The sequence below is a fragment of the Geotrypetes seraphini genome, chromosome 3 (assembly GCF_902459505.1).
Source record: "Geotrypetes seraphini chromosome 3, aGeoSer1.1, whole genome shotgun sequence".
Classification (NCBI taxonomy): Eukaryota; Metazoa; Chordata; class Amphibia; order Gymnophiona; family Dermophiidae; genus Geotrypetes; species Geotrypetes seraphini.
Genome location: NC_047086.1, coordinates 110243475 through 110266747, shown reverse-complemented (window position 1 = coordinate 110266747; position 23273 = coordinate 110243475). Strand labels below are relative to the sequence as shown.

The 23273-nt window shown below is 40.1% G+C and overlaps 1 protein-coding gene across 7 annotated transcripts in view; it reads left to right on the top strand.

The window, feature by feature from the left end:
- ITSN2 (intersectin 2) overlaps positions 1-23273 on the top strand; it is a 317097-nt gene that overhangs the window by 59071 nt on the left and 234753 nt on the right. For all 7 annotated transcript variants that reach the window (XM_033939784.1, XM_033939780.1, XM_033939783.1 and 4 more), the window contains 2 exons: positions 3624-3766; positions 22206-22269. In XM_033939784.1, coding sequence (XP_033795675.1) covers positions 3624-3766; positions 22206-22269 — 207 coding nt within the window. The remainder of the gene's footprint in view (positions 1-3623; positions 3767-22205; positions 22270-23273) is intronic.

Here is a 23273-nt window from a genome sequence, read left to right as displayed (position 1 = left end):
ATATGACATAGGGAAATGTGGTAGGGAGGTTCTCTAAGCCATATTTAGGCTCTTGGATAGGAGACTAAAGCCCAGAACCTCCAGAGTAGTATTTTCAGAAGTGCTCCCTGTTCCATGTGTAGGACCCAAGAAATAGGCAGATCTCTGGAGCCTTAATCCATGGATGAGGTGATGGCGCAGGGAGGAGGGTTTTAGATTTGTTAAGAACTGGACGGGGAACCTATTTCACAATAAGCAATGGATTTTCCCAAGCCCATCTTAATAATGGCTTATCGACTTTTCTTTTAGGAAATAATCCAGACCTTTTTTAAAATCTGCTAAGCTAATTGGTTTCAACACATTCTCTAACAATGAATTCTAAATTTTAGCATGAAGTAATATTTTCTCTGGTTTGTTTTAAATTTACTACATAGTAGCTTCATTGTATGCTCCATCGTCCTAGTATTTTTGGAAAGAGTAAACAAGCAATTCATGTCTACCCTTTCCACTCCACTCAGTATTTTCTAGGCCTCTATCATATCTCCCCTGAGCCATCTCTTCTCCAAGTTGAAGAGCCTTAGCTGCTTTGGCCTTTCATCATAGGGAAGTCATCCCATTCCCTTTTCGTTGCCCTTCTCTATTCCTTTTCTAATCCTGCTATATCTTTTTTGAGATGCGGCGACCAGAATTTCACATAGTATTCAAGGTGTGGTCATGCCATTGTAACAATCTCATTTTTGTTTTCCATTCCTTTCCTAACAGTCTATTTGCTTTATTAGCCACCGCTGCATACTGAGCAGAGAGATTCAATGTATTCTCAACGATGACATCTAGATTCTTTACCTAGGTGGTGACTCCTAATGTGTAACCTTGCATCATGTAGCTATAGTTTGAGTTCTTCTTGCCCATTTGCATCACTTTGTACTTGGCTCACATGAATTCTCATTTGCCATTTTGATGCCCAGTTTCATGAGATCATCTTGAAATTTAACAATTTTGTCATCAGCAAATTTAATTGCCTAACTAGTTATTCCCATCTCTAGATCATTGATAAATTTGTTAAAAGCATTGGTCCCAGCAAAGACCCTGGGGAACCTCAGATCTACCCATCTCCTTTGAGAATACTGGCCATTTAACCCTACTCTCTGTTTTTTATCTTTTAACCAGCTATTAATCCACAATAGGACATTACCTCCTATCCCATGACTTTCTAATTTCCCCAGGAGTTGTTCATAAGGTACTTTGTCAAATTCCTTTTGAAAATCCAGATGTACAGTATCAACCAGCACACCTTTAGCCATGTGTTTATTCACCCCTTTGAAGAAATGTAATAGATTGATGAGTCAAGATTTCCCTTGACTAAATTCATGCTTATGTATATGCTCTGTAATTTTGTTCTTTATAATAGTCTCTACCATTTTGCTCAGCACCAAAGTTGTACAAGCCTATAATTTCCTAGATCACCTCTAGAACCCTTTTTAAAAAATGATGTTACATTGGCCACTCTCCAACCTTCTAGTACCAGGCTGGATATTAAAGATAAATTACTAATTACTAACCATAGCTCTGCAAATTTAATTTTCAATTCTATCAATACACTGAGATGTATACCATCTGGTCTAGGCAGTTTGCTATTCTTCAATTACATGTTCCAGGTTTATATAACTCGCATAGATTCTGTGTTGTGTAGGATATAAATATTTTAAAATAAATAAAAATCATAGTTTTCTTTTTTGAAGGTTAAATGCTAATGTATTGGATTTCCTGTGTGTACTTACTCTAGAGATGATATCAAATCTGATCATGTTATGATCACCTTATCAAGTGTCCCCTTCACCTTTACCTCCAGCACCAAATCATGTCCTACTTCACTAAGGACTAGGTTCTAGAATTGTTTCTCCTCTTCTTGGTTCCTGATTCAGCTGTTAAATAAAGCAGTCCTTAATTTCATCAAGGAATTTTACCTCCCTAGCATGCCCCAATGTTACATTTACCCAGCCAATATTGGAGTAATTGAAATCAGTAATATATAATAATCCCACATCTTAACCAACCTACCTAACTAAATCATCCTTAGAGACCTTATAAACTAAATATGTTAAGATAGCACACCTCTTCCTGAAATATTTATAATAATTGAAATTGCCCATTATTGTGTTACCCGGTTTGTTAGCCTCCCTAATTTCTGATAACATTTCTGTATCTCTGCTCATCTTGGCTAGGTAGACAGTAATACATTCCTATCACTATCCTTTTCCCTTTTACACATGGAATTCCTATCGATAGGGATTCCAAGGTGTGTTTTGTGTCCTGTAGAATTTTTAGTCTATTCAATTCAAGGCTTTCCTTAGCATGTAATTTTATCCCTCCACCAATTCGATCCATCTTATCATTGCAATATAATTTCTTCCCTGGTATGACAGTGTCCCATTGGTACTCTGAGGACAAGCAGGCATTATATTTTCACATGTAGGTAATGTCATCCACGGAACCCAGTATGGACAGTGCCTCCCCCCCCTCCCCTGATGTCAGCTTGCAGGACCATCAGTTCTAAGTTTTCTACAGAGTCAAGAAACTGTGTCTTTAGTATCTCTTTAGTGCAGGGGTGTCAAAGTCCCTCCTCGTGGGCCGCAATCCAGTCAGGTTTTCAGGATTTCCCCAATGAATATTCATGAGATCTATTAGCATACAGTGAAAGCAGTGCATGCAAATAGATCTCATGCATATTCATTGGGGAAATCCTGAAAACCCGACTGGATTGCGGCCCTCAAAGAGGGACTTTTGATACCCCTGCTTTAGTGCATCAAACTTTGAAGTCTTTGTTATGCCTTTGTGTTATTGTTTTATTATTCTTTTCTTCATAATTCTTCATTTTTATCATGTTCCAGTATTTCCTTCAAGTTTGGTTCATTTCTGTCAATTTTTTTATTTTTGACCTACAGGCCACTTCGAGGCCCCTTTTCAACCCAAGCAGCATTGATGTTTTTCGGTATACTTTCTGCTTGAGCTTCCCAGGCCATTGAGCCTTTTGACTTTACGTTAGCTGTTTTCCCCTCCACATCAAAGAGGGTGCCAAGCAGCTTCAAGAAATGTACTCATAACTGGACCATTTCAGGCTCTGACCCCCCACAGTTGGTGTGCTCAGTGCAATGAGATAGTGGTAAAATAACCCATTTTAATGGTAGCCCACATTGATAACTACATCCCTGAATATTGCCACTATCTAGACATTTTCTCTTTCCCCTCCAAGGGGAGAAGCAGGAATACACACGGCTGCATAGTAAAATCTTCAGGCTTTTCAGAATGCTCTTGTACAGTTGCATGACCCACTTGTTTGAGCATGCTGTTTGACCTTAGAAGCTTGTTACTTTCTTTACAGGTTCATTTCTTCAGTACTAGTTGTTTCTTTCCTCTAGTTCTTTTCTTCTCTCTTTGGTGCCTTCCCTGCACTTCTTTAAATGCTACATCTGTTTTGGTATTTTTAACAGAATAGTGTATAATGTGAAGAAAGGAAATTATAATTCTCTGCGCTATGTCATTTTTCCAGTATAATACTGTTAATAGCACAGTGTTTTGCTTACATCAATTATGCACCAGTGTATATTTGTGAAATTTATATATTGTGTATTTTAAAAATTTTGTAGCTCCAATTCCTCATCTACCGCGTCTTTAACTGGAAATTCACCAAAGACTGGATCCTTGGACTGGGCAGTTCCTCAGGCTTCTAGATTAAAATACAGGCAAAAGTTCAACAGCCTTGATAAAACCATGAGTGGATTCCTCTCAGGTCTGTATATACTGATATTGCTGAGAGCACTGATTCTATCAAAATGGATGTATGTTTCATAGACATAATAGACTGTTTTTACAAAATGCATCAAAGTAATTTACATGAGCCAAAGAAATATTGGGCAGGGAAGACAAAAGCTTGAACAGGAAGAAAAGAAAACATTACTACTACTACTACTACTATTATTTATCATTTATATAGCGCTGAAAGGTGTACACAGTGTTCATATTGACATTTAATAGATGGTCCTTGTTCAGACGAGTTTACAATTTAACTTAGATAGACAGGACATACAGGATGCAGAACAAAATTAAGAAACAAAGAAAAAGACATAGAAGCTGGCTGTTAAAATTGTAAGCTCTTTTGAGCAGAGACTGTTTATTTTTCTTTTTGACTCTGTACAGCTCTGTGTACATCTGGTAGCGCTATAGAAATAATAGTAGCAGAAGCTTAGGTTGAGGAGATTTGATGCAATTGCTCCAGCTATCCTAAGGAGAAGCTGAGTTGCTCCCATTCTAATTTTCAAAACATTCTTCATGTGATCATGTTTTCCTTATAGAATGTCTATGGGATGTCTCATGCAAATTGGCACAAAAAAGAATTCCAAAAAGAAAACTGCCAAAGGAACTTACAAAAGAGACAAACTGAAAGGCAGTAAAGTCAACAAGTTCTGAGAGTGGTATTCTGGCAATAAGATGTGTGAACAAGGTAGCGAACCCTCAATAAATATATAAGTAAAATTATAATATAAGACGGGATATCCTCAGAGGGGAGGAAAACCTCCAGCGCTTAACACACTAAGGCAGAGGCAGAAAGCACACCATTATTGGATATCTCACGTGTGCCTAACCAAAACTTGTGAAAAATAGTGCAGTGAATAATTACAAAATCACACTTCAATTAAAGCCAAAATACCACTTTGAGAACCCCTAGCCAACTCCAGAAAAAATGAACACAGAATTAGCTTGGATTGAAGAGTGGACAAAATCCTCCCAATAGCAGAAAGTCCAGAGAATAACTGATTCAAAGAATTATTCTACAGGCAGGGTTTTGGAATTATTCACTGCACTATTTTTCACAAGTTTTGGTTAGGCACACGTGAGATATCCAATGATGGTGTGCAGGTAGGAGCTTTCTGCCTCTGTCTTAGTGTGGCACCACAACACTCTCAAAATACTGAAAGGAATCGACAAAATAGTGCAGGAAAAAAATTTATTTACAATGTCCAATGTGACACGGACAAGAGGACATAGACTAAAGCTAAGGGGGGGACAAGTCCAGGACAAATATCAGGAAGTTCTACTTCACGCAACGAGTGGTGGACACCTGGAATGCTCTCCCAGAGAAGGTTATTGCGGAATCCACCGTTCTAGGATTTAAAAGCAAACTAGATGCACATCTCTTTACGAGAGGCATAGAAGGATATGGGTGACTAAAATTATGCCGGGTATACACCTGGCTGGGCCTCCGCGTGTGCGGATCGCTGGACTTGATGGACCGAAAGTCTGATCCGGAGATGGCAGTTCTTATGTTCTTATGTTCATTGGAGCTACATATCTGAATCCTATGTCTGGTATGCCAGGTACAGTCATGCTTTGGCGATCACGATGAGAGGAAGGGCTATGGAGTTGACTTTTGCTTTAAATTAATTCCTTGGATAGGTACTGCTTATTGTCTGGCTAGATGAGCACTTTTGTTAGGCCCAATTTGCAAGAAATAACACACTGATACATTGAGAATTTTTATATGTATTTCTATGAATAGAGCAATGCTTTATGTGTAAAAATAAGCTTTTCTACACATATCAGGCAAGAAATTTTATTAGAAGTATATGTGAACAGCAAGTAAATGTGTAATTTTATCTGCACTAACTGAAAGCTCTCCTAGGGGTGCATTTAGAGAGGGTTTTGAATTTATGATCAGACTTTTAAAAATATGGTTGTTTGTACTTAATCCATATAGCAGGTGTAAAGATATACATTCTCTAGGTAAAATTTGAAATGGGAGTACGTTTATACTTTTTTTTTTTTATTATTATTGAAGCCCACACAGGGTGAACTATGCACATGCTTTTCATGCAAGTATGCATGCATTTGTAAAATTACCTCTATTATGTGTTAAACTTTCAGCAAGAAGTGTTACCTTGCTATGAAAACCTCATGAATCTCTCATGTGTAGGTGGTGGTGTTTAGTGCAGCTTTCACTTTCAACCTGAGCTATATGAGCAATTGTGTATTGAAAAGAAGGAAAGAATACAAGATTATTAAGTGAAAGTTAATAGCAATTTTTAATGAAATTGCTCTTAGACTTCTGCATTTAATGATAATATCCTCATGTTATTATTTAATTTATTTCATTTTATTTCTTATATATTGTCTGGGCAAGTCATTTAATCCTCCATTGCCTGCCACTTTGAATAGAAACATAGAAACATAGAAAAAAGCAGCAGAAAAGGGCTATAGCCCACCAAGTCTGCCCATTCCAAGTATCCCCTCCCCTGAATTTACTCCCTTAAAGATCCCACGTGAGTATCCCATTTTCTCTTAAAATCCGTCACGCTGCTGGCCTTTATCACCTGGAGTGGGAGTCTGTTCCAATGATCCACTACTCTTTCGGTAAAGAAGTACTTCCTGGAGTCGCCATGAAACTTCCCTCCCCTGATTTTCAGCGGATGCCCTCTGGTGGTCGAGGGTCCCATGAGCCAGAAGATATCATCTTCTGACTCGATGTGTCCCATGATGTACTTATATGTTTCAATCATATCTCCCCGTTCTCTTCTTTCCTCAAGTGAGTACAGCCACAATTTTTTAAATCTTTCTTCATACGTGAGATCCTTGAGCCCCAAGACCATCCTGGTGGCCGTTCGCTGAACCGACTCGATCCTCAGCTTTCAATGTCAGCTTTGAAATGCCAAAGCAACAAAAAGGCGGTATACAAGTCTCCATTCCCTTTCCCCTAATTCAAAAGTTATCAAAGCAATGTGCATTCAGGTACAGTAGGTATTTCTGTCATGGGAGGGCACACAATCTAAGTATGTATTTGAGCAATGGAGGGTTAAATGACTTTTTCTAGATCATAAGGGGCAGCTGTAACCGTAAGGAGCTGCTGTAACCATTAGACTACTCTTCCATGCCTTATTATATTATATATGATAATAGCAATAATTTTATAGTAGAGCACGTGTGTATAAAATTCAAAGGTGCTTATTTTAAGCTGCTTTATGAAAGCAACATAGGTCTATGTGCTTGACAAAATAGACTTCTACATTGATCCCCCATTTGTGTATAAATATTTTTGTACAAATTTACACTTGCTGTGCTCTCTGTATATAAATGTTGATTTTAGGAAGCATGCATGTAAATGGCAACTTTGCCCTAGACTTCACAGGTGTCAAAAGTCGGTCCTCAAGGGCCGCAATCCAGTCGGGTTTTCAGGATTTCCTCAATGAATGTGCATGAGATATGTTAGCATACAATGAAAGCAGTGCATGCAAATAGATCTCATGCATATTCTTTGGGGGAATCCTGAAAACCTGACTGGATTGCGGCCCTCGAGGACCGACTTTGACACCTCCCGTATGGAATGCCTGTGTTTAGATTGCATAAAACCTGAGTGCAGAGCTCCTACTTGACACATGTACACCCACATTCAATATATTAGGAGCTTTTTTCCACATGTAAAACATGCTTTTTGAACATTGAAAACACTTTACAAATTTACTTCATGTATCTATATTGCATGGATTTTTTTTTTCACTCTGCTAATAGAGAAATACAGTACATTATCTGAATTTTACTGCTAGCACAGATTGTCTTTGAGCAATGGTACATTTTCCTGATATGGCTGACTCTGTGTATAACACAAACATCTGATCTGCCAAGAACATTTCTTACACTGACTTCTTGTACAAATAGACTCCTGATATTTCTCATGGTTTGATTTTTGGTGGCAGGAGGTTTGTTTGATAAACAATACATTGCTCTTTTTTGCACCAGACATAAACCTTTTCTTTTGTAAAATATTTATTGAACCAAGCATTGTTAACTTCTTTTAATTTCTTGCACATGGTATACACAAAGGGGCAAATTCTGTAAAGGACGCCTAAAGTTAGTCATCCACAATGTGGACGTCCAAAGACTTAGGCGTCCAAATAGATTGAATAATAAGCTCAATTAATGACTTTAACAAGCAATAATTGAAAGTTAGACGTCCAAAGGTTGTGCGCGATTTCATAGAATATGTGTCCAGAATTTCAGATGCCCTTCGGAAAAAGCTGTGCCTAACACGATAGGTGCAGGCGTGGTTTTAATATGGATGTCCTTTTACAGAATCGAATAGCGCTCAGCGTCCTAATGCATTTATATTCTCACTTAAAATGTAGGAATTGCAAAACTAGGTCTACTTTTGGGTATGAGTTGGGTGCTGGTTAGGCGTGCTGGAGGCGTCCAGATATAGTGGTATTAGTTTTGGTTTTGGAGGTAAAGAATACTCCAGTTTGATACTAAGGTTAAATGATATTTAAGAATGCATTACTCAAGCAAAGCACATGAACAAATGTATTGCATACTAAACCTCATTCCCAAAGTTAAAAAAAAAGAAAAGAAATCCTACTCACAATGGCTGTGGTTCAGAGCAAGTGGACATGTCTGATGCACAATCTTGACATCATTATGACATCATTAATATGCACCTAGATGGCAGAATGTCATTAAAAAATAATAGGAATCCTTGCCTGAAAAGAAGCTCCTATGGCTGAGTAGTTAAAGGCACTTCTTCCATCTTCTACAGGTTGTGGGAGCAAATCCACACAACCCTAACAGCTTCTTTTTGGTCTCATAAGAGAGTATGGTTGTGGACAGGTATCAAGATGACTTTGCCATTTACATTTGCACTCTATTGTTTCAGCTCCAGAGAGAAACTTATTTTTACCCTGAGATGGCTATGATCTTCTAAGGCAGGCGTGTCAAAGTCCCTCCTCGAGGGCTGCAATCCAGTCGGGTTTTCAGGATTTCCCCAGGGAATATGCATGAGATTTATTAGCATACAATGAAAGCAGTGCATGCAAATAGATCTCATGCATAGTCATTGGGAAAATCCTGAAAACCCAACTGGATAGCGACCCTTGAGGAGGGACTTTGACATCCCTGTTCTAAGGTATCATCTCACATGGCAGGAACCCCTGCCTAAAAGGAAGCTTCTGTGGCTCAGTGGTTGAAGGCACTTCTTCCATCTTCCCAAGATGGTGGGTTTAAATCCCTAGTATTGTCAGGTACCCCAGCACATATTCCTTTTTTTGTGATAATCTGCCATCTAGGTGCATATTGATGATATCACAGTGATATCAAGATTATGTGTCAGACATGTTAACTTGCTCTGAACCACAGTCATTGTGAGTAGGATTTCTCTTCTTATTCTTTTAAACTTTGGGCTTGATGTTTAGTATGCTTTGATTGAGAAATGCATTATTAAACATCTTTTTCCATTATTATCAAAGAGGAGTCCTCTTTACACCAAAAAACAGAAAGTTTAATATGCAATATATATATTTTTTTCATGTGCTTTGATTGAGGAACACAAAGACCAAAAGAGGTGTTTTTTTTTTTTTTTTTTAAACAGCAGAGGAACTGGGCAAGGGTTGAAAGTATATGTTTGATATTTATCCTAAAGAAATGACTGCTTGTGAATGAAGAGAATATAAGCTTAGCTTTTGAATTCATATGTGGTTTAATGCCTGAGTGTGTGGCGCAGTGGTTAGAGCTACAGCCTCAGCATCATGATGTATGGGGATTTAAATCCCTCACCAGGTTAGAATGGAAATATGCTAAAGTATCCAAATGTAATTACCACTTAGGATATAATTGGTATATAAATAATTAAAAGATAAATAAAAAATATAGAATAGTAGTGCTTCTTGGGGGGGGGGGGGAGAAAAGCCTGGCCAGTAGCCTGGAGTCCCCCTCTGTAAAATTGGGCTGCCTTCTGCATGCCATTTTACTGCATACAATTTTAAAGTAAAAAACAGCATAAAATCACCATTCTAATGATGTCATAATGCTAAAACGAGATAACGTTATAGACGTTGTCAGGACATCTATATAATGCCTAAAAGGCGATTCTATAAAGGACGCCTAACTATATAGATGTGCTGGACTCTGCTGAGTACGATTCTCTATTTTGCCTTTGTGTTTTACCATCCTAAAGCACAAAATACTGAACTTTTTATTACACTTGAGCTAGATTCTTTTTTTATATTCCATTGCGTGATTGTATTTGTATTAAGCATTGCTAGAGCTATCAAAACATTTCCAGTAAGAATAAAGTTTCCCAACAGGTTAAGAAGGTCAACCAAATCTAATACCATCTTTTCAGGAAAACCAATCCCGACAGATACCAGCTTTTGCAATTTAGGAACTATTATTGGCTTCAAATTATGTTTATATGAACAAATGAGTTAAGAGGAATTTTGTACTCTGACAATTGAGATCCATTAACTATTTACTTGAAGAACCTTCTTTATACTCATTGATTCGTTCTTTTGTAATCTTTTGCTTTGATTGTAGGAATGTGGTTTATATTGGCATAACACAAACAAATATTAGAAGCCTTTAAACAATCCAAATGCAGCTCTAAAATTGAGTGGTATTAAGAAATATGATCATATTACTCCTCTCTTTATTTTTTTTAAGAGTTTTATTGGTTGCCTGCCTTTTACAGGATTAGATTTAAAACTGTTTTATTGGCTGAAAGGGCTTTTTATGAAAAGTTCCCTAGCTACTTCTGTAGTTTTACTATTCCTTTTATTCCTTTGAGAGTTTTAAGATCATCTCAAGACTGTTGAATGGTCATACCAACTGTCTCCAGCGCTTATTGGGATTTCACCTGTGCAAGTGCATTTGCATGGATTGCTCCTACTATGTAGATTTTAATCAGGCTGAGATGACATTGAAGAAATTTAAGATTTTGTTGAAGACGTATATTTTGAGCTGGCATTTAATATTCTGTCCAAAATGGAGTGGAAGATATATTGGCACACTGGGAAGCTCATAGAGGTCAGTGTTTTCCCTAGCAAGTTTTAGCTGGGCTCTCCGCCCGGCTAATTTAGGTGAGCGCCCAGCTGTCATCTTGCATCCACAGATCTACAAGCTGCGCTCCAATCCTATTCCCCGCCCCTACTCTTTCATTGTGAGCAGGGAGGGGTAATTTGCATAGCGTTCGTGGTGCACGACCTGGAACGCTATACAAATTATCCCTCCATGCTCACGATGAAGGAATAGGGGCAGGGAAGAGGGTTGGTGCACAGCCTGGAACGCTATGCAAATAACCCTTCTCTGCTGATGGTGAAGGAGTAGGGGCGGGGAAGCAGCAGAGGTAAGGCCCCGCCCATCACGAGGGCCCCAGTGGGATGATGCTCTAGTCTACTACAAGTAGGAATTTTCAGCAGGCTGCAACATCAAAGTTACATCAGGAAGAGGGAATAGGTCCTGGATCAAAGCCAGGTTTACCGCAAAGAGAAGCCCAGCAAAACAGATTTTCAAGTTTTCAGCAATATCATTAGGATTCAGTGACTGACTGAAATGATCCAAGATGGTCGCTGCCTATGCGATCGGGTAACATGCATCCAACCTGAGATCGCTGATTATTGATTTCTTGCTGGTGACAATTGTTTCCAGCCTAACTACGTTCCTACCTGGACGCAATGCCGAAGAGGAGAGACCAGAGCACTGCTGGTGCCTCGCGGCGCTCAAGAGGGCCGACTCTCGGCAACATCGAGGACTTGCTCTGGAGGATGCAAGGAGCTGCGTCTATAACTCCGGAGGTCAGCCCGCTGAGGATCCCGGGTGTGGGTGAGACCGGCGGGATTTCTCTTGGGCCAGATAACACTCTCAGCTCGGAGATTAGAGCACCGCCTCCTCCACCACAGTCAGCCAGTTCACCCAGGGACGAGGAAACCCCGAAGGAAGGGGCGGTCCTATCCCCAGAGGCAGATGATTCAACACCAGGGAGCCTGGGAATGGAGATCCCAGTTTGGGTAATCTCTGAAGAGGACTCTGTGGAAATTACAGCAGCAGGAGGAGGTTTGATTCAGAAGGAACAGAGCCATCGATATCTTAAGGAAGGTGAGAAACTATGCACTTCAATACACGTTTCTTTTTGGGATAGGCCTGCTGAGGTGACCTTAGAAGCCCTTTGGGACCTGGTAGCAAATTTTGGGAAGACAATTAGCCCCAATTTCCAACAAATTGAAAATAAACTGATTCACCACTCAGAAGAGCTAGAAAAATTAAAAATGGACATGACTTCTTCAAAAAAATTCAAAAGACTCAGCAGGATATGGTTTCAGTAAAACAACTTCAGGAAACTATAATTAAAGATAACTTGAATCTTAGAAGAAAAGTAGAGTCATTAGAGAACCATGCGCGTATTAATAACTTGAGACTGATAAACTTTCCAAGAGTAACTATGCTTACACCTAGAGACATGCTAAGGAGATATTTAACAGAAATTTTGGAATTTCCAGAGGGAATTCTCTCAGGTGTATTATCTCCCTAGCAAAACTCTGCATCAACAGCAACCTAAACCTACTGAAGTACAAGCATTGAATATTACTGAAATTTTGACACGGAGAAATCAGACACGGAGGTGGCAACACCAGCAACATTAGTTGTTACATTGGCTCTTTCTATTGATAAGTCATGGCTATTGAGACTTTCTTAAGAATAAACAGAAGGAATTCCTTGGTTGTAAAATTCAAATGTTCCCTGATGTTTCAAGGGAAATGCAAAAATGTAGGCGTGATTTCCTTCTTTTAAAACCAGGGGTCATCTCACTAGGAGCTACATTTTATTTAAGACACCCCTGTAAGTGCATTGTTCGGTGTCACTCAACTAAATATGTATTCTTTGAGCCTCAACAATTGACTAATTTTGTGGCTATGTCCCGTCTGGACAAGGAAAAACTTCAGTCTTGAGCTCTGAAAGGAAAATAGTAGCACTGTTCCCGATGTATAGAACAGCATTACTTTGATGTATTGATTATATCTCTTTCTATTTAGCTTGCCAGCATTATTCTTGGATCTAAAGAGGATTTGAGCTAATTTCACCATAATAATTTTTCTTGTAATCTTACTTAGCTTTTGTTAAGTAAGGATTTATTGTTTAATGATTAATTTGATTTGGTTAAATTTGCTTTCTGTATAAGTTATACATGATAATATATTGAAATCAATAAAAATACTTAAATTAAAAAAAAAAAAAAGGATTCAGCATTCTGGAGGACACAATTAGCCTCTGCGTTAACAGTTGTGAATCCCAGAGCCTATAAAAGTAGAGAACAGGAAATGCACCAGGAAGATGGATATGTAGGGAATGTTCATCTTCAAACCATTAAACTGGATTTGACAAAAAAGCACAATTCTTCCTGATAGATTGTGAAATTGGATTGAGGCAAGTAATTAACCCTTTTGCATTTATTGGTCTACAAGAGAGACTACTGTGATTGTGAGTATAGCCCCCCCACCCCAATATGCTGAGCAAATCAGTCAAAAAAGCTACCAAATGGAAAACTCATAGAGATGCTGGCTCTGGACACCTTGGGCGGTGTCAGAAAAGGACCTTTAGGAGTGGCATGAAAGCAAACTTGAACCAAAAGGGAGGGGGAAGACAGGGCAGATGCTGGACTAGAGGGGGTAGAGAGGGGAAACACCCTGAACCCAGGAGAGAGAGATGCCAGGCCCTGGGGAGGAGGAAGACAAAGAGAGTGAGAGAAACAGAAAGATCTGGATCAAAAGTGGGAGGACTCAAAATGTTAGCAGAAGGAAAATAGAGAGAGGGAGAAACTAGAAACAAAGGGGAGGCAGAAAAGAGGGGGGCAGATGTTGGAGTTGGGGGGTGTATAGAGGGAAGAGATAGACTGCAGAGAGGTGAAAAGATTCTGGACCAAGGAGGAAGTGAGAGAGAGGTAGTGAAAGACCTGGAAGAAAGGAGAACAAATGCTGGATGTGGGATGGGTGTGTGTGCTGTAAGCAGAAGAAACACAGAGAGAGAGGCCTGGACCAAAGGGGAAAGACAGGAGGCAGATGTTGGACTGTGGGAGGTGCAGACTGAAGAGACAGGGGCAGGGGGAGAGAGACCATGAGGAAGAACTGTGAGATGCAAGATTATAACAGAAGAGGGAGAGAGAGGGAGACATGTTGCCAGAAGGATGGAGGGGAGAGGAAGAAAAGTTGGACTCATGGAGGGACAGAAAGAGATGTTGGTTGGGAAAGGAAATGAAGTCTGGAGGAGATGAAGCATGCCAGAGGCAGAAAGAAAAAAATGTTGGATGCACAGTCAGAAGAAAGTCCAACCAGACAACAAAGGTAGGAAAAATGATTTTATTTTCAATTTAGTGATCGAAATGTGCCAGTTTTGAGAATTGATAATCTGCTGTCTATATTTTGCACTATATTTGTCTACTTTTCTATAGTTGTTACTGAGGTGACATTGCATATTTTAAAATCATCTGCCTTGACCTCTTTCAAAATTAAAACAAATATAAATGATAATTAACATTTTCTTTGCATACAGTGTTTTGTATTTTTTTTTTATTTTGTGGTTACCATTATGAATTAATAAGATTATATTGTGTGTACATGAAAAATGAATGGAAGAAATTGCATTACAATTAGTAATATTATAATGGGGGTGGGGTCAGGGACAGAGCTTGGGTTGGGGTACTTAGTTGGTATTTGTTAGACTTAGGGGGTACTTGGTTTGAAGAAGTTGAGAAACATTGGTCTCTAGGTGACTATGGAGTTCATTCAGTAAGGGTCCCTTTTACAAAGCCACAGTAGTGATTCTCCCATGGCAAATGCACCAAAGTCCATTCAATTCCTATGGGCTTCAGTGCATTTGCTGTGGCAGAATTGCTATCACAACTTTGTATAAGGAGCCCTAAGGCAGGAACTATTGTCTCTGTGCTATGTCTTAATAAAACAGATTGCCAGGGATGCAAAGCGTTAACTGATTCAACATGAGATTGAAGTTGGTTGAATACCACTCTCTCAAGTACAGTAGTTTTGAAAGAAATGGAAGGTTTGATACTGGCCAGTAGTTATTCGGAATAAGAGGATCTGCATTACTTTTTTTCAAGGGTGGCTTAAATGCTACTGGAACATTGCCTAAGTGTCAAACCTTAAAAAAGAAAGTCATATTGAGTATTGGAAAATAATAACAATTACCTAATAAAACTAGTGCACTTTTAGGGATCTTTTTACTAAGGCACACTAGCCGTTTTAGTGCAAATAAACGCTAACGCGTCCATAGACCAGTGGTTCCCAACCCTGTCCTGGAGGACCACCAGGCCAATCGGGTTTTCAGGCTAGCCCTAATGAATATGCATGGAGCAGATTTGCATGCCTGCCACGTCCATTAAATGCAAATCTCTCTCATGCATATTCATTAGGGCTAGCCTGAAAACCCGAGTGGCCTGGTGGTCCTCCAGGACAGGGTTGGGAACCACTGCCATAGACTATACGTTAGCATTTAGCTTGCACTAAAATGGCTAACATCCCACCACCAAATTTCCTCATCCTGCCCCACTCGTCTACTTTTTTGTGCCACCCAGCTGGAAAAAATTTCTGGGGAGAACACTGGAGGTGTACAAACTCCTTTTTTCCCCTCCCCTTTGTATGAATGATGTAGGTCTTTATTATTGTATTTTATAGGGTTCTTTTCTGTTTATGAATTTTGCTTTTAGTTTTTAAACTGCCTGTATCCTGGTAGGCTAGGTGGTATATCAAATAGAGAACGACATGGAGACAAATTTTTCCCCATCCCCATGGGAACTCATTTTCCTGCCCCTGCTCCATTCCTGCAAACTCTGTCTTCATCTGCACAAGCCTCAAACACTTTAAAATTATAAATGTTTGGCGCTTGTTCAGTTAAGGCAGAACATAAGAATAGCCTTACTGGGTCAGACCAATGGTCCATCAAGCCCAGTAGCCCGTTTTCACGGTGGCCAATCCAGGTCACTAGTACCTGGCCAAAACCCAAGGAGTAGCGATATTCCATGCTACCGATCCAGGGCAAGCAGTGGCTTTCCCCATGTCTTTCTCAATAATAGACTATGGACTTTTCCTCCAGGAACTTATCTGAACCTTCCTTTAAAATCAGCTATGCTATCCGCTCTTAACCATCCTCTGGCAACGCGTTCCAGAACTTAACTATTCTCTGAGTGAAAAAAATTTTTCTCCTATTGATTTTAAAAGTATTTCCCTGTAACTTCGAGCGTCCCTTAGTGTTTGTAATTTTTGACAGAGTGAAAAATCGATCCACTTGTGCCCGTTCTACTCCACTCAGGATTTTGTAAACTTCAATTATATCTCCCCTCAGCAGTCTCTTTTCCAAGCTGAAGAGTCCTAACCGATTTAGTCTTTCCTCATATGAGGAGTTCCATCCCCTTTACCATCTTGGTCGCTCTTCTTTGAACCTTTTCTAGCGCCACTATATCTTTCTTGAGATAAGGAGACCAGAATTGAATTCAATACTCAAGGTGAGGTTGCATAATTCTAGTATCCTGTTTGCTTTTTTGGCTGCTGCTGCACATTGAGTGGAAGGTTTCATCGTATTGTCCACAATGACTACCAGATCTTTTTCCCTCGTTGGCAGCTGAGGGCTGGATCCCGGCGCCTCACAATTGAAGACCGAGCAGAAGTATTCATTTAAAAGTTTGGCTTTATCGGAGTCCGATTCTACATAGTTCCTGTTGGGTTTCCTAAGGCATACTATCCCATCTGTGTTTCTTTTTCTGTCAATAATATACCGGAAGAAGGATTTATCGCTCATCTTGATGTTCTTCGCAAGGTTCTCCTCCATTCGGAGTTTGGCCTTCCTGACTGCCGTTTTGACCGCTTTTGACTTTGCCAGATAGTCTTCCTTGGATTCTCTCTTCCCTGATTATTTGTAGAGGATGAACGCTCTTTTCTTTTTGATGAGGTCTGAAATCTCCGCAGAGAACCACTGTGGTCTATTGTTTCTTTGCCGTTTACTTACTGATTTGACGTAGCAGTTGGTTGCTTCGTGTAAGGTTGATTTCAGAGTTGATCACATTACCTCTACATTATCTGTTTCGGCATGGTTTTGCAGTGCCCAATGGACAAAATCTCCCATGCTTTCGAAGTTTGTGCCCTTAAAGTTGAGGACCTTGGTTGATGTGCTTGACTTAGTGAAACCTTTCCTGAGGTTGAACCATATCATGTTGTGGTCACTGGAGGCCAACGTATCGCCTACCGAAACCTCTGTGACACTTTCTCCTTTGGTGAGTATTAGGTCTAGTATCGCCCGATCCCTAGTGGGCTCTAATACCATTTGTTTGAGTCTCGCTCACTTTATAGAGGTTAATAGCTTCCTGCTGCCGCTGGTTGTAGCAGAAAGATTGTTCCAATCCACATCAGGCATATTGAAGTCTCCTAACAATACATGTCTCCACGCAAAGTGATATTCTCAATGTCTTCGACTAATTCTATATCCATGTCCTCCTGTTGTCTTGGAGGTCTGTATACTACACCAAGATACAGGCATTTGTCCTTCCCCCTAGCCAAATTCACCCAGAGGGATTCCCTAGTGTACTTGACATCTGCGATTTTGTCGTCCCAATTTCAAGATCATTTATAAATAAGTTAAATAGCATTGGTCCAAATACAGATCCCTGCAGCACTCCACTATTTACCCTCCCCCACTGAGAAAAATGGCCATTTAACCCTATCATAAGAACATAAGAATTGCCACTGCTGGGTCAGACCAGTGGTCCATCGTGCCCAGCAGTCCGCTCATGCGGCGGCCCTCTGGTCAAAGACCAGCACCCTAATTGAGACTAGCCTTACCTGCGGACATTCTGGTTCAGCAGGAACTTGTCTAACTTTGTCTTGAATCCCTGGAGGATGTTTTCCCCTATGACAGGCTCCGGAAGAGCATTCCAGTTTTCTACCACTCTCTGGGTGAAGAAGAACTTCCTTACGTTCGTACAGAATCTATCCCCTTTCAATTTTAGAGAGTGCCCTCTCGTTCTCCCTACCTTGGAGAGGCTGAACAACCTGTCCTGATCTACTAAGTCTATTGTCCTTCTTCATGTACGGTGACCAGTGCTGGACGCAGTACTCCAGGTGAGGGCGCACCATAGCCCGGCATGATAACCTTCTCCGATCTGTTTGTGATCCTCTGTTTTCTATCCGATAACCAATTCCTTTTTTATTTTTTTTTTAATTTATATTTATTAAATTTTGAAATACAGAGCAAGCAAAAACGCTTGTTTAAGTAAGATGAAAGGAAACAAAATACAAGGTAATACATTTTACAAATTGAAACATCAATATAAACTTCTTCTTAGACCCCAACAAAAGTGCAGTGTGGTGACCCCAAACAAAAAGGATTTATTACCAAAGAGGAAAATCATAGTAACTAATAGGCATTAATGGGAATACTCCTCTATATCAGCTTGATGACCAGTCTAACCCTTGGTGATCTACTTTAGGTCCAGAAATGTGTGCAAATGGTCTGGAACAAAGAAAGTGTACTTCAGTCCAACATATTTAATGAGGCATTTACATGGGTATGCTAGTTGAAAATTTGCCCCCAAATCCTTCACTTCTTGCCTCATATTTAGAAAAAGTTTTCTCCTCTCTGCTATAATGAAAATGAACTTCAGGAATGCACAGACTCCTTTCATGGGACAACGCGTTTGGATTTACCCTGATGTTAATAAAGAAACCCAAGAGAGGAGAAAACCAATTCCTAATCCATGACTCTTTAATTTTCTCTAGAGCCTCTCATGAGGAATTTTGTCAAAAGCTTTCTGAAAATCTAAATATACTACATCAACCAGCTCACCTTTATCCACATGTTTATTCATACCTTCAAGGAAGTCAAACACATTGGTGAGGCAGTGTCTTCCGTGGCTGAACCCATGCTGATTCTGTCCCGTTAAATTATGTTAAAGGATCCTTAGGGCTGCAAAGTGAGCTTATTCATCAAACGTCAATGTGCAGCTTTGGCCCTAGGGATTAAGGCAGCAGCTTTGTCTTCCTTTGTGGCATTTGCTTGTCATATTTGCCTGTCTTGGACCTCAGACCCGATAGATGGGGAAGACTCCCAAAAGCTTCTCTCTGGGGTGAATTATATTGTGGATGATCGGTATGATCTTAGAGTTATGAGCAAGGTCTCGGTCTTTGTTATCTCCGTCCAACAGATACTCTGTATCAGGCGGAGGACAGGTGATGCTACCTCTAAAGCTTCACTAAGCAGGCTTCCATTTTAGGGGCAGATGCTCTTTAGCAAGGGTCAGGATGACCTGATGGCCATTGTGACCAACCATAGCCCTAAGTCTTTACTGGACAGCAGATCCTGGATGGCCTGGAATTCGGGTTGGGGCAATTTTCAAGGCTCCCAAAGATTTTGAGTGTATTTGGGAGGCCAAATGATTCAAAGACCCTTTCAGGGATCATGTCGGAGTTTTAGTGAGGGCAGGAGACAGCAAGCCTTGGGCTCTCACCCCTCACCAGCCACTAAGAAAGCACAGTGGTTACTCGCAATTGGAAAAATTGGGATCGCCTTAGTTTTCCTTTTTGATGGGTGAATTTATGCTTATGCTACCTGAATGGGAAAATGAACGCTGACATGTTGGGGCATAATAATTTATTCAAATTGATTTGGGGCCCATTGATGTCTTTTGTTACTTCGAAATAGTGATCTTTTAGTTTTAATTTTTGTTGATTTGTACACACATTCAGGGAAGGTTGGGAGGGAGGGGTGGCTAGCTCTTTGCTTTGTTTTAATCCTTGATTGAATGTATTGGAAGGGTATGGGGGGGTTATTCTTTGTATATTGTTATTGATTGATTATAAGTGCTTACTTTGATGATTAATGTATGAATAATGTTCTGCACTTTTTGTCGGCCTTGAAACTTAATAAAGATTAAAAAAAAAAAAAAGAAAGCACAGTGATGCCAGGCCAGGGGCTGAGCTCCCCCCAGATAAGGGGGCAGACTGTTAGCCCTTTGGCTGGTCTGGTCTGGTCTCAGATTGGTGCATATTTCTGAGTTCTAGATGAAATAAGGAAGGGTACAAAATTGGGTTCTGTACACCCCTACCAGACTGCTTTGTAACCTCTCTGGCTGGCCAGAGAGAGTCCTCAAAAGTTCAGGCTGCAGTGAAAAAGCTACTGGCTCCTCGTGCCATAGAGCTGGTCCCAGATGCAGACTTGGGCTTGGACAGATACTTGATATACTTCATTATGCCAAAGAAAGGCTCAGATGACTTCAGACCAATTCTAGATCGCAAGTCGGTCAATGCAACTCTGAAGATACTGCTCTTTCGCATGGAAACCGTTTAGTCGGTCATAGCGGCAGTGGCACCGGGGGAATTTCTTGCCTCCCTCTGTCTGATGGAGGCCTATCTTAACATTCCCATTTTCATGGCCCACAGGAGATAATTACAATTTCATATGCTGGAGAAACATTTTCAGTTTTCCACGTTTCCCTTCGGCATGGCCATGACACCTCGCACCTTTACCATGGTGATGGTGGTGGTAGCAGCACACCTTCACAAAGCTGGGATTCAGGTGCACCCATATTTGGATGATTGGCTTATCAGAGCTCTGTCCAAGGAGGAAGGTGAGTTGGTGGTTTTGAAAGTCTGATTCGCTACAAGCAGCTGCTCCTCTGGCTACCTACGGCTAAGAGCAGCCTGTGGGTGGTGGCTGAGGCCAGCTGCCTTTTCCATACAGTCTGGTTAAGTGTCTGCTTGCTAGCAGGTCATGCGAATAGCTACAAGCTTTATACATAATTAGTGCTGGTTGCACAATTTTGGATGTTATAATGTTGCTTTCTGTGGTTTGTTATAGAGCAGAACAAAATCATAGTGTTGGGGATTCTTCCCCATTTTCCTCCTTCCTGTTATGTCTTTTATTATGGTGCTACTAGATTGCTTTTATACAAACTGAGGGGGCAGGAGGAGCTCCCTGGGAAGGAAATGGAGTTGGAAAACATGGATTGGCAGTTTTCTGCAAGTAATTTGCTAGTTCAGATACAGGACCCTAGCGTTCAGGACCACTAGACATATCTACAAGAAAAATTACTGAGGTAAGAACCTAATCTTTCTTTACCACTATTAAGTATGTATATGTATATTGAATGGCAGGCAGTTACAATGCACTATCCATTTATTACAGGGGTCTCAAAGTCCCTCCTTGAGGGCCGCAATCCAATCGGGTTTTCAGGATTTCCCCAATGAATATGCATTGAAAGCAGTGCATGCACATAAATATGCATATTCATTGAGGAAATCCTGAAAACCCAACTGGATTGCGGCCCTCAAGGAGGGACTTTGTGATCCCTGATTTATTAATTTTGGAGATATCTTACTTATCTTCAAATAAGGAATGTCTTAATCAAAATGCATTTTACAGCATGTGCAAACTGAAAAACATGGTTTATATTGAGTCACTGGTAATGTATCTAGTGAAAAGTTCACTAAATGTCTCATTTCCTAGGAAATCAGCAGCTAGTCTAGGACTTGAAAAGAACTACTTATCCTTACCCTTTTTATTATTATTAAGTTCTAAGCTTTTGGGTCTTGTAGTGAGGAACATTTAAAATTGTTGTAGTATATTTAATTCAGTTCCTTTAATTTATAAAATGTTTTTTATCACTATAAATGTTTTACCAAAATAGAAAATTCATAACACATAGCTTATGAAAGTAGCATGATTGCAAATATCTTCTATCTGTTTAAAATATCTAGCCATGTGGGGTTGTTTGCTCTAGTGTGTACTTTTGCTGGTAGGTGTGTGTGTGGGAAGAGTGTACAGGTACATGCATAAATAATAATAATTTTTTTAAAAAACCAACCTTTTATAAAGCTGTGGTAGCAACTACTGCACCGCAAATGCTTCACCCATTAAATCCCTATGGGTGTCGGAGCGATTATCACGGCAGCAGCTGCTACTGTGGCTTTGTAAAAGGATCCCAAAATTTTGTCATTTATGCATATAGTTCCTAACATCTAAATGTAGGCATTTACATGTGTGTGTTGTATGCCATTTGTGTTAGTATTCTATAAAGAAAAGTAGTTGACTATTTTTCTTTATAAAATAAGCACCATAACCAGCACCTATAGGGGATGCACTGCTATAGAATTATTTGGTCTGCACATATTGAAGTACTGTTTGTCAGACTTAAGTGCCTTAAGTTCTTGTTCCAATTTTTCATCTCTTTCAGTATCTAGCCAGAAAGTAGGTAATGTACGATTAGCAATAAAGCTAAGCAACTTCAAAAGCATAATATTCTAATGACATATCTTACTGGGATGCTTACAGATACTGGTATCTGCACTGCTAGGTCATAAGTGCACTGCCTAGAAAAAGATATTTAATAATCGTCTTTCTTTTCTGTTTCTCTTATCAAGGTTTTCAAGTTAAAAATGCCCTTGGGCAATCAAACCTGTCACAGACTCAGCTAGCTACTATTTGGTAAGTTTTTATTTTGGATGGACTGTTTCCTGTACTAAAAGGGCTGCATTTTATGCTGATGGAGATTAGCACCTTATAGGGTGTATGAAAGGGTATTAAGACACCCTACACAAATCTTCAGCCTTGAATTCTCTCCAATTAACTTTGTCCCCTTGGCTTCCCAACATCAGCCCTCCCAGAATAATCTTGGTAAATGGGCTGATTGAAAATTGCTCACTTTCTTTGAATTTTTGTGGTTGTTGGGACCTATTGCTTCGACTCAGACAGCAATTTGATGCCCCCCCCCACCAAGTTGCTGCACAAGATGATAATTTAATTATGCCTGATAACTGGTTGGGTCCTGCTTCATGATGCTTAACTGCAGTCTTAGACATCCTCTAGCTTATCATATTTCAAATTCCTCTAGGTCAGTGAATCGCAAACTGTGTGCCATGGCGAGATTCTGGGTGTGCCGCCAGGGATTGAAGGACACATGACAAATACTGAGTGTCACTTCTGGCGTCGGCATCTCTCCTTTGCCCCCACATGAATCTTGTCTCATTTTCCTTGAGCTTAGGGCCATGTCTGAAGGGCCTCTGAGCATGCGCAGACGTTAGCATTATGATGAGGTACACATGCACCCATGTGTGCGATGTCATCGCATCAACAAATGCACATGCTCAGAGGCCCTCCAGACATAGCCCTGAGCTCAGGAAAAACGAGACGAGGTTTGTGCGGAACGGGGCAGGGCTGGGAGTGTGCCACAGAAAAACATTTGTTCTATTAGTGTCCCGGAGCAAAAAAAAGTTTGCAGGAAACTGCTCTAGGTTGATGACTTTGTGAAGCAGGATTTGCTGTTCCTGTAGACTACGGATCAAAATTGTCTTTTCATATGGACCTCTGCTGACATTTAAGAGGTAATTCTTTAATGGGTTGCCTGCTGAAGGAAAAGATGGATTTACTAAAAGAACAAATTTGTTAGATTTTCTTTGACTGACTGACTAAAGAACTGGATAAAGGACGTT